Source organism: Phymastichus coffea, unplaced genomic scaffold (assembly GCF_024137745.1).
Source record: "Phymastichus coffea isolate CEN01 unplaced genomic scaffold, Cenicafe_Pcof_1.1 PCOF00028, whole genome shotgun sequence".
NCBI lineage: Eukaryota > Metazoa > Arthropoda > Insecta > Hymenoptera > Eulophidae > Phymastichus > Phymastichus coffea.
Genome location: NW_026706839.1, coordinates 2,950,789 through 2,964,623, shown reverse-complemented (window position 1 = coordinate 2,964,623; position 13,835 = coordinate 2,950,789). Strand labels below are relative to the sequence as shown.

Here is a 13,835-nt window from a genome sequence, read left to right as displayed (position 1 = left end):
TCTCCCCCGGAGCAGTGTAAGCGACCTCATAGTCGTCGTCGCAAAGCTGTGATTATTCATCGTCGACTCGTCGAGACAATTGCACTCCCTTCCCATCCTCCGTAGTAACCGCTTTATAATAGCGCTGCTTAATAGCACCGAGGATGAGATCGTTGGGAGAGGAGCAGGGACAGGATCGATTATGAACTTGGGTAATTGATTAAATGAAAGTCGCGGAAGGATTTCGCGTGCGAGAGAGCGAGAGAGAGAGAGAGAGAGAAAGAGCAATAGTATGATTAATGTCATTAGCGTATTAATTTATAAACATGGGTTTGAACGCTCGAGAAATAAGTTTATTTCATGTTTCCGTCAGTTTCCATGCAGTGAAAGCAGGGGAGCGATGGTATAAGTACTGTGGGGATCAAACGCGTCGTAACAAGAACGTTTTTCGAAATCAACTCAGCTCCATATTGATAGAATAAGATGCAAGCAAACTGCAGACCTTCTTTATGAGTGCCGACAGTTGATGCGGGTCGTGCCGAACTGGTCGCCAGTTTTGCGAAGCTCTACACGGTAGTTTATAAATGCTACACTGTGGCGGCATGCCGGAGTGATGAGACACGTAATTACAGAGACGTGAGCTAAGCACGCACGCTTAGTAGTCCATTCTCCCGAATAATCGAGTCCTGCAAACTGCGTACGCACGACAAAAAGCTATGCTTGCATGTTAATCAAGAGCCACATTTCAAGTATTGACACGTGACTCGACAAACTCGTACCTCAACTCGTTCCATTCGTCCCATTGAGTGCTTTCACTTATCTGTAGAATATGCAACAAATCGAAGGAGTTTTTCGAGTCTCTTTATAATATTTTCTTTCGATATTTCATATATACCTACTAATTAACGTTTATTGTTTTCTACTTGCATTATTAAATAACATTTACCTTAATAATCTTTAAGAAAAGTATCTACGTAACTTAGCCACTTAAATAAAAAAAATTGATATCAACCTCATAAATCTTTTGGTTTTTCAAAGAAACACACTCCTAAAGCAGTTAATAGTATTTTTCTAATGGTGTTTAACCGGACCGTTCTCGTTGAAACAGTATATAAAAATACTCAGGGATTTAAAAGCCAAATTTTTAATACATAGCCCTTCGTTGAAACAAAATAAAAATTTCAAAATATAAAATTTAATTTTATATTTCAAATATAATTTAACATTAATTAAGTGTTCAAATATTGTAAAGAAATTTTACTTGCGTTTCTTCGTTTAAAATTTTTTGATAAAAGTGTGTATTTTATGTCAAGCCCTTTCATTGCCTTTCTAATTAATATGCCGCGTTGCATAACCTCAGTGGATTCATAAATAATCGATCATTTTTAATTAAAAAATAATTTATTATGCGACATCGGGCGGTATCTCGATATATTTTCAACTGGAAGAGTAAAACTTTTAGTAAGTTAAAATTAGGAAAGAATTAGCTTTTTTTTGTTGAGAAATGTTAAAAATCATGATAAAATTGTGTTAACATGAAGTAGCCCATAAAATGAAATGCAAAAGTTAGTTTAATAGAAAAAGAAATTATGATCTGTTGACGCAGCTTGTCTAACAATTAAGATCATCGATGAAAAAGTGATTAAGAAAAAAATTCAATGTGATTTGAGACAACAATAGTAAAGTATATAGACTCGAGATAACAGATTAAAGTGAAGATGCAATCCAGCAGAAAGAAGACTTTATTCGTCCTCGGATTTGCATAAATGGACTTGGAAGAATCTCGACACAATCGTAGCAACGACTATTTCTCTCTCTTTCTTTCTCAGGTTGCACCTTATCTCTCATGCATTTACTTCAGCTGCACGACTTTCTATTCCAACGTCACTATTCATATTCTTTTTTTGTCCTCGTTTGCCCCGTAATGGAAGACGCTGGGGGCGCGATTTATGCAATAGCAGAAATCAAGGAAGCGAAGGGGAGACTCGATTTAAATGAAAAAAATTTCTCTCGAGTTTATTTATTTTATTTGTTTGGATCATTTTAATTAACTGCCACGTATTTGGGTCTTAGGCGAAACCTCCGCCGAGGGCAAAGTTTATTTTGTGACACGAAAAAAAAAAGGTCCAGGAGTGATATAGTGGACTAGATGCATATGTATGTAAGTACGAATTACTTTTTTTTCTCGCACGACGCTAAAGCGTGTTGTGTCAGTGTAGTTTGCAATCGTGCAAGTACTCTAGTATGTCTGCAACAGTCACTTTCTCACAATAAGCTAGCATTGAATTTTTCTCATTTTGGAAAGAGCAAGACTTGAATGCACCTCGTTCGTCTAATTGTAAGTCATAGTTTAGAATTTTCGAAAAATTTTAATCTCTAAAATGCCTTTTCTTTGCAAAGCTAAGACTCTTCTATCGTTATTTGACCTTGACATATTGATTTCACGATGGTAAATTCATATCTAAAAGTTTTCATAAGCTTTACGAGACATAAAAAGCTCTCCAATGACAAATTTTATGATTCGCTCGGGCCATTTTAACGACGGAATGATAATTTAAAATGTAATTGTTATTCCTAACCTCTCTGCTTAATAATACTACGCAGCGTTTTTCACGTCACATTTTATTGTAATACTCTCTCGACTAATCAATAAGAAAGTTGACGCACACGTAGACACAGAGAAACAGTGTGAGTACAAACGATCGCAAAGTTACACTGTAAAGCAGGGGAAAAGCATGGCATTTGTGCACTCACCACTGTCATACAACTCACAGAGCTGAAGATCCTTCGTGTGTGTGATATCTTTGTGTGATGCCAGGAACAATACAACGTCGCCTTTCTCATTCTTGATTGGCACGATGTCCAGCAGACAGTCAAATGGCACACCTGTGTAAGTTTATAATTTCAGTTTTATTCAGTTTCTTTGATTTATTTTGTATTTGATGTCGTGAAAATTCAATTTACTTATTGTTCAGTAACGACATCTATGATGGCATGAATTATGCATCGTGTGCGTAAAATGTATACGGCGCAAAATTTACGTATTCCTCTTTAAAATTATAAGGCCAGCGCGGTTATAAGGAGGTTTTTATTTTCGAAAAAAATACAAAGCTAAAAAAGGAATAACCTCACACAATTGAAATATTTTTCTCGAGCGGACAAAAACTTCAATTGTGATTTTTCACACAGGAAATGGCAATTAATTCGTTAAATCAGCAGAAAGAATAAAAAATAATCAAGTAAAAATTGAGAGGAATATTCTACTGACGCACCGAATTCAGCTTTAATTTTACAAACACAGAGAGAAGAGCTTATAGAGCTCGTCACGACATCTTCGCGTGCACCTAGTGATAAGAGCCACACGCGTACAAAGAAAAGGATGTATCTCTTTGCGGCTCCTCTGTGCGGGATTATTTTCAGCTGTCGTGCGTGTATGTATGTACAACTGGCCGAGCGATTTTGCACCTTATGGACAGAGATATTTTTGCTGCTCTACTACAGCAGAAAATGGAGTGCATGTGCTGGAGCTTTCGTTTTTTCTTTTTCTATTTCTTTCTTTCTCATGAAAAAGATGAAATGAAAAAACAAATTGTATACACTGCAGATTTGTGTATGGAATTAAAATGTCTACATTTTTCTCGCGATAATCTTGATTAACGATGAAATTTCCTTTGCCGATTCGTATGTTCGTTTGAAGCAGCCTAAGTTTGAGTCAACCAAGCAAACTAAAATTCAAAATGTTTAAAACGTAAGCCCTTTGTAACATTCAACATTTTTAAATATGCGAAAAAAAATTTGCGAGGAAGCTGAGATTATTCTTTTTAAAGCGTACAAAAAGAAACGTTTTCTCGCCACAACAGTCGGTATTTCTGTGTGGCATTACGCGCAAACGTGCATTCCCTTTGTTCGTCATTCTTTCACAGAGGAAAAATGTACGGTGAAATTATCGTCAGCCATTCGTTAGGAAATGTGCGACTCTGATCTACATATTATACTATGGCATAGCTTGGAGTGACGACAATGAAGGGAAAATGCATTAACAAAATCCTGCGCGATTTTTATTCGGTGCGCGTGAAAATCAAAATCTTATGATATTATTTCATTGCAAGAGCATTTTTCGGTTATATTATCTATTTGACACAGAGGTGTAATATTCAGCAAGTTGAAAGCTTTATTTTAAGATAAGTATCAATAATTGGCTGATTTTTCTGACTTAAAACTGATTTTATCATTTAAATCTGTTGCCGTTTAATATTTTTTCAAGTAGCCTGATGAAAGCGCAATATGCTCTACTTATAGAAATGTCTTTGATTTTTTTTACTGACGAATCTATTATTATATCCTTCGATATCACTAATATATAATTTATTTTCTTTGCTAGACAATTAATCTACTGACAATTTGAGAATCGGAAATACTCAAATGTCAATAATCTAACGCGAAAAAAATCAGCGGTCAATTAGCCAGATCCTTCAAAATCCTTCATATAGTGAGAGCTTTCATCTATGTTCTTTCTGTTTCTTGATGGAAGCGTCGACTTCCTGTTCTTCATTAATTATTGCCAGCTGTTACGTAGAGAGGGAAGAAAAAAAAAACTCTAGAAGATTTTGTCAATTTATCAAGGGATGGTCTAGTTTATCGCGTTCGGCCGCGCATTTCTGACTTTCACGTCAGCTTCCTAATCGCTTTGGTGATTACGCTCGTATTGTCATTTAAATGCTTTCGAAATTTTTTGGTATTATAATCGAGTTTTCAGCGCCTCAACAACAAAAGCCTCTACAGATGTTACAGCGTTAAGAATTTTCAGGTTCACGCCTCGTTCGGAAAATGTTTCATTAATTTTCCATCAAGTTTAATTTTTCCATCATTTAACGTTCACTTTGAATCGAAAATTCAATTCCGATTGAGAAGAGAGCAGCAAAAATATAACTATTCGGCATAAGCTTTAAGACGGGGTAGTACGTTGTTTGAATTGAAAATTATAAAAGGGATAGAATGATAAATGTAGTAAATATTGAAAACTCACCGTTCTTTTTGTAAAAAACAACCTCGAGTTTGAGCTCTGTTTTGCTCTCGAGGCTCTTGTCAATCATGGCTTTTTCCTCCTCTTTAGTCTCCGGGCCGTACAGAAATTTGCAGGCGCAACCTTTCTGCATGATTTGTGCCCGCGCGAACCCCGTGAGCTCGCAAAAGCCGTCCGAGCAATAGACGATCGGGTAGAGCGACGGCACCTGCGCATTTCCCAGCACAAAGTTGCTGTCTGTAACACACGTCAATTCAAACGCACTCCATCAGCACTGATTGCAATCCTCGCGACAACAAAGAATCGCTCGCTCAAAGTCTCTTTTAACTGTCAGTCACGCGGGCACTTTGACAAGGCTGACTTTTGCAGTAAAAAAGTACTTTCGTTAATTGTTCAGGTCCGCTCGCTACAATGAACAGGCCCAGGTCCACATTTACTGGAGCTACTATTTTTTGCTTGTCGTCCGCAGGGTGATAAATCAAGGCTGTCGTAGGTAAATTATAAATAAAAAGCTGCAAAGCATGCATGGTCAATAGCGGAGACGACAGCGCGCTGGAAAGTAGAGGAACAAAAGCGCAGAGTGAACTTTTTCTCGCTCGATCGCTATTTATGCTTCGCCACTACCGCTATAATCATCGATGTCAGACGCACACTCTCGATGTGCTTTATCCGAAGCTCTCTATCGAGCAATGTTTTAATTTATATATCACTTTCTTCGACAGTACGTTACACAGAAAACTAATCGTTTGATAATCATTGCCATTCTGTCGGCAAAAGAAACCGACAGCTTTTCACATCACGCGGCTGAAGCATGGATAATATCCGGCATCGTGGAGCTAAATATATTGCAACGCACGCATGTGATAAAAATAAGCGAGTTGTACAGAAAAAAAAAGTGAATTTCCCCAACGAATCTATAATGCTTCTGACCGAGAAGGGAGAATTAAAAAAAAATGACCTTGTGCGGTCCAAGAGAAATTGAGGGGAAAGGGGCAAGAGGTCTTGAAGATAAAAAAAATTGACGCTTGGGAAAACGCGTCATTTAATTATTTATGATGAGCAAAACGGAGACTTGAGTAATTCCTTTGGATATCGCGCGCTTCTGCGGTTTTGTTAAAGAGATTCACTGATTGCTTTTTCTTATGAGATTACCCAGCGTAATCTTCCGCAAGTGCGCGAATATCAGAATAAAAATGGAAAGGTTCGCATTACCGGCTCGATTTGGTAAACTCGGAAGCTGTACTCAAGGCTTTTTAGCAAGCTTTTTCAAACTTGTTTGTTGTGATTAGTAGGTTTCAAAACATTTGCTAACATTTTCTTCTCATATCTGTACAATCCTTAAACGAGCTTACCAACAGGAATCAAACTCAATTAAAAGTATGTTTCTTTACCGTGAGAGCTTCTTGTATTCTTTATGTCCTTCGAGACGAAAGTTTCAGGGATTCTTTTGCAACATTAACTTCTTTCAGTTCGTTAAGCTCGAGTCACTTTGTCCAAGTCGACTTTAATACTTTAAGCTACGTAAGAGAAGTCAGAAGTTTCATTTTGCATCTTTACCAATTGACCTTCACTTCTTAATAAGACCATTCATATCCAACATCTGAGTATTTTACACTTTATAAAGTACAATGAAATTTAGTAAGATCCCTCTAAAGAATCTATGTGTAGTGCAATGTGATGTCTTTTTTTCAGCCGACTAATTGAAACGTTAAAACAGGTTCTAAGGTGTTATTATTTCAGGTTATATATGCAAATCAATTTTTTACCTTTGACGTTAACATTATCACATTACATGTAATAATGTTGCATCCTAACTGTATTTTATTTATTACATTACATGTAATCATAACTGTATTTCAATTTTATCGTAATTCATTTTAGAAACGCTACTCTCATTATTGAAAGCTCTTGGGATGCAAATTAATCAATGACACACGTATCCAAAAATGACTAAGTAAAGTGAAGCAAAAATAATATTTCTAATAATTATAACGTATGCAATCATTTAAATGCTTTGATGTATTTTCCTCGTAGTGGAGGGAGAAAAAGTGTAGAGCATTTATATTTCGACCAATGCGTTTGAATTATTGCGAATGAATTTTCTTGGTTTTTGTTTATTAACTTTTATAACTTCAAGTGGGCTTTCGAGTGAGCTTACGCATTACGAGCGTTTTACTCGGTAGAGCTTTGTTGAACATGAAAGAGCTTGGATTTACCGCGAAGTTTTACGATATTGAGATGAATATAAAAAGTTATGTCCAGCTTTTTAAACGTGTAAAAAAAAACATTGGTAATTTAAATAATCGCACCAATGTTTATTAAAATTTCACGAAGAAAGAAAATCACAGTAGCACGAAAGATCTCATTAAAAAATCTCGCCCGAGAGCAGCAGAGCGTTTACATCAAAGCCGTCGCCAACAAACCTACACGTGGTCTGCGCGACAAAGACTAATGGAGTATAACACGCGAGGTTGGAGCGCGGTGTCAAAACGTTTACTCACCGAAGCTTATTGGAAACTGAGCATGAGTCAAACGTTATTTTCGGTGCTTTCTGGTTGCCGAAAAAGATTAAGATTCCTTTTCGCTCTTTATTTGTTCCAGTTCAATATTCAATATTGTTTGATAGGATAACTCGAAGCTATATGTACCTAATGATGATTTATTTACACGATGCGAGTGTATATTTATTGTAATACGCGAAAGATGTATTTCACGAAATTCACGCGATGAAACGGGGTATAACTAAAACTTCTGAGGTTTGACAATATTACTGTACATGGACTAAGTATATGCGCGCGGTTGAGCGGAAGCTTACGCGTGTGAGACGTGGACTTAACTGTTTCATGCATACACATGCGAATTCGATCGTTAGGCTTACGACGGATGCACAATGCCTTTTGTCGTGAACTTTTTGAAAAGCATTCGGCCAATCGAGTATGTATACGAGGCGAGTTAGAAACTTTGTCGCGGCAACGATTGACGTTACTTGCTTGCCACTCGCAAGCACCTCGATGCGGTTTTCCAGCAAAAGTAATTGCGCAACCTCGCCGAACAGACGAGCCTGATGGCTATTGTGAACAATTAATTCCTAATGGTCACCCTTATAAACTGCAGTTGCTCGTTGGATATCGAGCTTTTTTAAAATTACTTTTCGAATTATTTAGGACTGCATTATAATGACTATTTGAAATTATAATTGACAATTATAATGACTATTTGAAAAATGCAACTGCGATCAAATAAAATTTCAGTTTACCTATGTCATTAAGTATTCTCAACGCCAGCAAAGTATTGACCCAAACACACACAAAAGCCTTTTTATCTATTCTCGATAAATAATTGAAATAACATAGAATATCTCATAAGGAAACCCCGTAGTGGTAGGGAGTGACGTACAGTTCACTCGCGACACTAAAACGTATATAAAATTTACGAGAAAAAAGGTGACGGGTACCCAAGTTTTTAAGAGCAGCATTTTAGAAAAAAAAATCATCTCAAAAACATGGATAAATTCAGCGTGAAATTTCTCATACCGAAAACATACACTTTTCTGCGTATTAAGCAGAAGAAAATCATCGACAAGCATTTTCCGAGACACACTTTTAAAAGCCCATTAAGAAAGGTTAAAGCGATTATCCGAAAGTGCCAACGCGATGAAAGACAGTGTGTGTGAAAGAGAGACAGAGCTGAGAGAGAGAGAGAGAGAGAGAGAGAAGCTTTCACGCGCGCGTGCGTTAGCCACGAGAGAAAAAAGTTGGCGATCGATCGTGGAGCCGGCAGTTCGCAGAGGCGACGAAGCGTGAAACTTTAACGTAATATACTATCCACGTGGACGTGAGAAACTGAGAAGAGAAGCCCGTGCTGTTACATGTAATTCTGCTACACGTAGACTTCGGCGAGAAGCCATAGCTCTTATCTGATTCATGCTCTTCAATGTTATTTAAACGTTGTTTCCTTCAGGGGCTATCTGCACGAGCTTGAGTATGTTTGTTAAGTAGTTTGGATGAGATTTTCTGCACAGGGGCAATTGTAACACTTTAAGCAATTATTGCAGCAAAGGATTAAGATAAAAGTTTTGTAGGTGTTCAAGCGTACTCGAAATATAATGACCTCAATGTGCATTCGATTGTTACTAAATTGTGAATTTATAAATAGCCGAGATTGGATATTTTCATTCAGAAAAGCGCTGAACGAGTGGAATTGAATATTTCGAAATTAACCGTAATATATCAGTAAACTATTGATCGAGATCGATTAACCGACAGGCGAAATGAGATACCGCACTTGTGACTAAAAATAGTCGAGAAAAAGCTGCCGAGAAAAGCGCTCTAGTGTAATCGTCGATTAATATTCGTTCCGTGTTCTATTGGAAACACTTGTTACATGTATTTTCAATTACAAGAGGTGCAGGCTGACTAACATTGTTCTTCCCCTGTACACAAGCACACACGTAAACAACTTATTCACGTCAGTGAAAACTAGTACATCGCAAATTCATAAACATCGCTATTTACCGGAAAAACATTAGCATGCTAACGCGCACATATAGATAAGCAAGGTCATATAAAGTAAAGTTGAGTTTCTAGAGGAAGAAGGAAGCTGACGTCGTGTGGATGTTTGGCATGATTGTCAGTGTGTTTTCACTGCGTTTGTTGAAGTTTGATGAGATTCCGCGGGGGAGAGAAAGCGAGTATACGCTCTTGTATACGCTCTTCTCGGCGAAATTTTGCGGCCAGGAAAAAGTTGGCTTTGAAAACCTCGTTATCGCAGCGGAGAAAAAGGATATCATACTACTGCTAACAATATTCCCAGAGCAAAACTGACGTGACGCGCAACGATTTTGACAGGTTTCGCGTGAACTTCGCGCCACCGACGCCAGATGAGTTATGCAAATTCACATGTTTTTCGGTTTCGAACAATAATTCAACAAGTTCCAAACTTGCTGGATTATTTTTTAATACTAAAGTTAAATTGCATTTGACCTACCCTATTACAAAGTTTCTAAGGAAATGCACGCTATGCGTGAAAGTCTGTCGACGAAACTTTGTCATTTCAAGATGTGCACTTGTTTTCGCATTCATCTATATAGCTTGTGATTAGATAGTTCTAAAATTTTATTGGGAACTGATTATAAAACCTTTGTGACTTCATTGACCTGCGAACAAATCAAATCACATCAGCAATGTTATTTTTGAGAACAGGCATCTACACGCCGCATGCTCACGAATAATCACAGCGTCGCAATTACAAATCCTAGTTCATGAGCTGCCACAAAAGGACAAAAGAAGAAGCAAAATCAGGGTGAGCGAGTGTATTTCGTGACCTGGAAGGGAAAAGCTTGCAGCTTGCCAGTATGAGTTCTATTCAGATGTAGAGAGTAGAGAGAGAGAAAGAGAGAGAGAGAGAGAGAGAGAGATCCGCTTACATAGTTTCTTGTAATCATCGTCCATCTGTTTTGGAATCAGCAGATCGCCAAGTATTACATTACACGTTTGCTGTTTTTCCCCGAAAATGATAACGTTACGCGCTTGCATGAACTTTACTGCAGAATCAGGTTAGCTTTTAGTGAAATGCATACCCACCGATACGTGTTATCTTTGGTTATTTTTTTGTTCATCGGAGAAAGCGTAAGCTGACATAGTTTTTTATGCATCTATTATTACAGAGTTCGGCATGATTGCATGTTTCAAATTTGAATGCTTTTGGAACGACATTAGCGATGTTATCGCTAATAATTGGCTTGTGCCTTATAAAACCATAACAATCGATTTATACAACGCATGTATCCTACGAATTAGTACTTTACCTAACTTCTTTTTGGTTTAGTAATGTTGTCATAATATATCCTACAAATACTTCTTATACTGGCTTGATAAAGAAATATTGTTAAAGTTAATTGTATATCGAACGAAACAAAAGAATGCTTATTAAAAGCTACAGCTTACCATCATCGAATAATTCACAGTTTCGCTTCTATTGGGAAAGCAAATCCCGTATCACAAAACAAAAGCTTTTATCAGCTCTCACCTCGACGGGTCGAGAATTTACCCCCGATGCGGTTGGGGACAGAAAATATCACGCCTTCATCTTTACAAAACGTCTGGCTACTTACAAAGTACGCGACGTTCATCCCTTGCAAGAGCAACGAGAGGGAGAGAGAGAGAGAGAGAAACAGTGCATCTCACGCGCAAAAGTCGAAAGTGGGTCAAACTCGTCTCGGAATATATCCCCGGGATACACACTCGCGCGCACTTTCCTGTGTGCAGCGAATTGTATGTATCGAAAGTGATTGTTCGGTGGCTTTATCGCTTTTTGGATACGTTCTTTTTTTATTGCACCGTGGATTCTCTCTGTGGCAAAAAAAGATCGCGTGATAAATTACCGAATTCGTGGACTATGATTGTGATAAATATTTTATATCATCGCTGGATCCAAGCAATAATCGAGGTTTATATTGTCGTCATAGCGAGCAAGTTCCTCACATATACTGTTTTGCTGTTTGCGCCGTGCGCAGACTATATCAAAATATGGCTATCAATAGTATTGATGTTTGCAGTTTATACTCATCGAAATTTATACATTCCCCATCATTTGCACGAATTTACATATGGATAACACGTTAAAGCTACATTTTATTATATATCATATATATAAATCTCAATAAATATCCCAGATGCTACATAGCTAAACACATCTCTTTTTGGTAAACTAGTTTTGAATATTGCCAGTGACGCATCAATATTCGGAGTATAGTTAGAGCCATCAGAACGAGAGAGAGAGAGAGAGAGAGAGAGAGTGAGAGAGATGCGAGGAGTTTCTCTTCATCTATACTGCGGTTTTGCGGTGTGGCCATTGGTTAAAGCTTCCGCAAATGTGGCCGCGCGTCGTATCGCTCAGCTTTGTTCGTCCTTCGCCTCGTTTACAAAATGGACTAATATCGTCGGCTTAACTTTGCTTTCAAAGCAGCAAGATTGTAGGAGGCGTGCGGCTAAGAGGTTGCATGTGTGTACTTTGTCCATTCTTCTAGATTCTACATGTGTGTGACAGAGATTTCATGAAAGGAAATGCTGAAAAGTCTTTGAGGAAGAGGAAAGATGTATTTTGTGGGTTTCCCATTGCTTGTCTATTTTGTACATGCATCCAAATGAATGCTTATTCAAGATGAAATGAGACTGACTTCTTTGAATTTGGTTTTATCGACTAGCCTCTTTTTAAATATTCATCTGCTATGTCTGTGTGAGAAAAAAGAAAATTTCATGTTAAATTTTATCATAAAAATTAGAGCTTTTTGTTTGCGCATAGATTTAATAATGAACGCAACTTGGTATCGAATAGTTGAGTGTTTATTGTATAAATTTAGTTTGTGTTTGGACATCAAATCATTTCCAACTTATTATCGTCGTATGTGTATAAACATTCGCGTATCCGCTTTACATATCTGCAATATTTCAATCAAATCCATACATTAATTATTATTCTAATGAATAATTTAGTCGATAATATCAATGCATCTGTAAGTATTCAATATTATTATTAAACACATAAATGTGTACTGCATTCAAAGTCATAAAAATAAATAAAGCACTTATCCGTGGGAAACATTGTTCGAATAAATAATTTGTCGAATAAGCATCCTCGCGATTGAAAGTAAGCCGCTATGACGAATTACAAAGTGCAAAAGTATGCAGAGGCTATTAAACACTTCGCGTATTTGCATTTATCGGCTATACGTCATCGCTAACAGAGATACGTCCTCGTTAGGTGTTTATGCGTATCGACAGGACATTAACTAAACAGCAAAGCGTGAGAGCTCATTAAGCTGTCTCCCTCCCACGAGCAGTTGGCTTAATCGAATATATCCTCTTCGACCAAAGAGAGGTATTGAGATTTCCCTATTTGTCGTCTGAGAGAAATGCATCTCAAAGGTGTACAATTTGTCCGCGTAATGATGCAACGTCTGACCGAAACGGATTATTTCTACTTGAATTGGTATTGAGCTAACATTGCGCGAGTTGAATTGATGTTTATAAAACGGCAATCATAAAATTATCGAAACTAGCCCAGCTGGTTAAGCTATATTCGAACGAATAGTGCCAGCGACGAAACGCTGTCACTCGATTTAGTTTATACGGCATTTCATTCGTTTTCGCGTCTCAGCTTAACACTCTGCGAGAGAGAATGCCAGCTCAGTGCTTTTTCACTGCAAATTGGATTTGTGCATCAACCGACACGTATAATATAGTGCAAGCACAGAGAACTACTTGTCGGACTATAGCCGACTAATCAAAAGCGGTTTAATTAAAGCTTCCGACACTCGATTAATCGAAACCTGACTATCGATCAACGAGTCAGAGCTTCAGGGAATATCTTTTTTTTATCGCTGTTCAATGGCTAATCATATTTTACGCAATCGATGTGCTGCCGCCAGCGTTGTAAGTTTTCTACGAAATTGAAAAGAAAAATTCTTTCTGTAATATCAGCAGAGATTCGTTTCTTTACATTTTTCCGCTAGAAAATGATACTTTAACGGATAAAACGCGCTCCGTGTTTTACAACAATTAAATTAAAACTGATATTATATCTCGTCTTCTTTGTTCATTAAAATAAGTTTAAGTTATATCATGGCGAAAAAAGGAACCGATGCTGGCTAAAAGCTTTTAAAATTAAATGAGAAACGATGACGAGATAGATATCATAGTACTTTCCGTAAATATAGCTGAAGTACCTCGTCTGATCGTAATTCCCTTTGTAAATTTCACACTTCAGAATTGATTACAATGGACATTGCTCTTTAAGAAATGTATAAAAGTACGAGCAGATAAAAAACAAAAAA

The 13,835-nt window shown here is 37.4% G+C and overlaps 1 protein-coding gene across 2 annotated transcripts in view; it reads right to left on the bottom strand.

The window, feature by feature from the left end:
* Nucleotides 1-13,835, bottom strand: part of LOC131662780 (potassium voltage-gated channel subfamily H member 8) — a 70,308-nt gene that overhangs the window by 19,077 nt on the left and 37,396 nt on the right. For both annotated transcript variants that reach the window (XM_058932690.1, XM_058932691.1), the window contains exons 3-4: nucleotides 5,006-5,239; nucleotides 2,734-2,865 (exon numbers count right to left, since the gene is read on the bottom strand). In XM_058932690.1, the coding sequence (XP_058788673.1) occupies nucleotides 2,734-2,865; nucleotides 5,006-5,239 (366 nt within the window). The remainder of the gene's footprint in view (nucleotides 1-2,733; nucleotides 2,866-5,005; nucleotides 5,240-13,835) is intronic.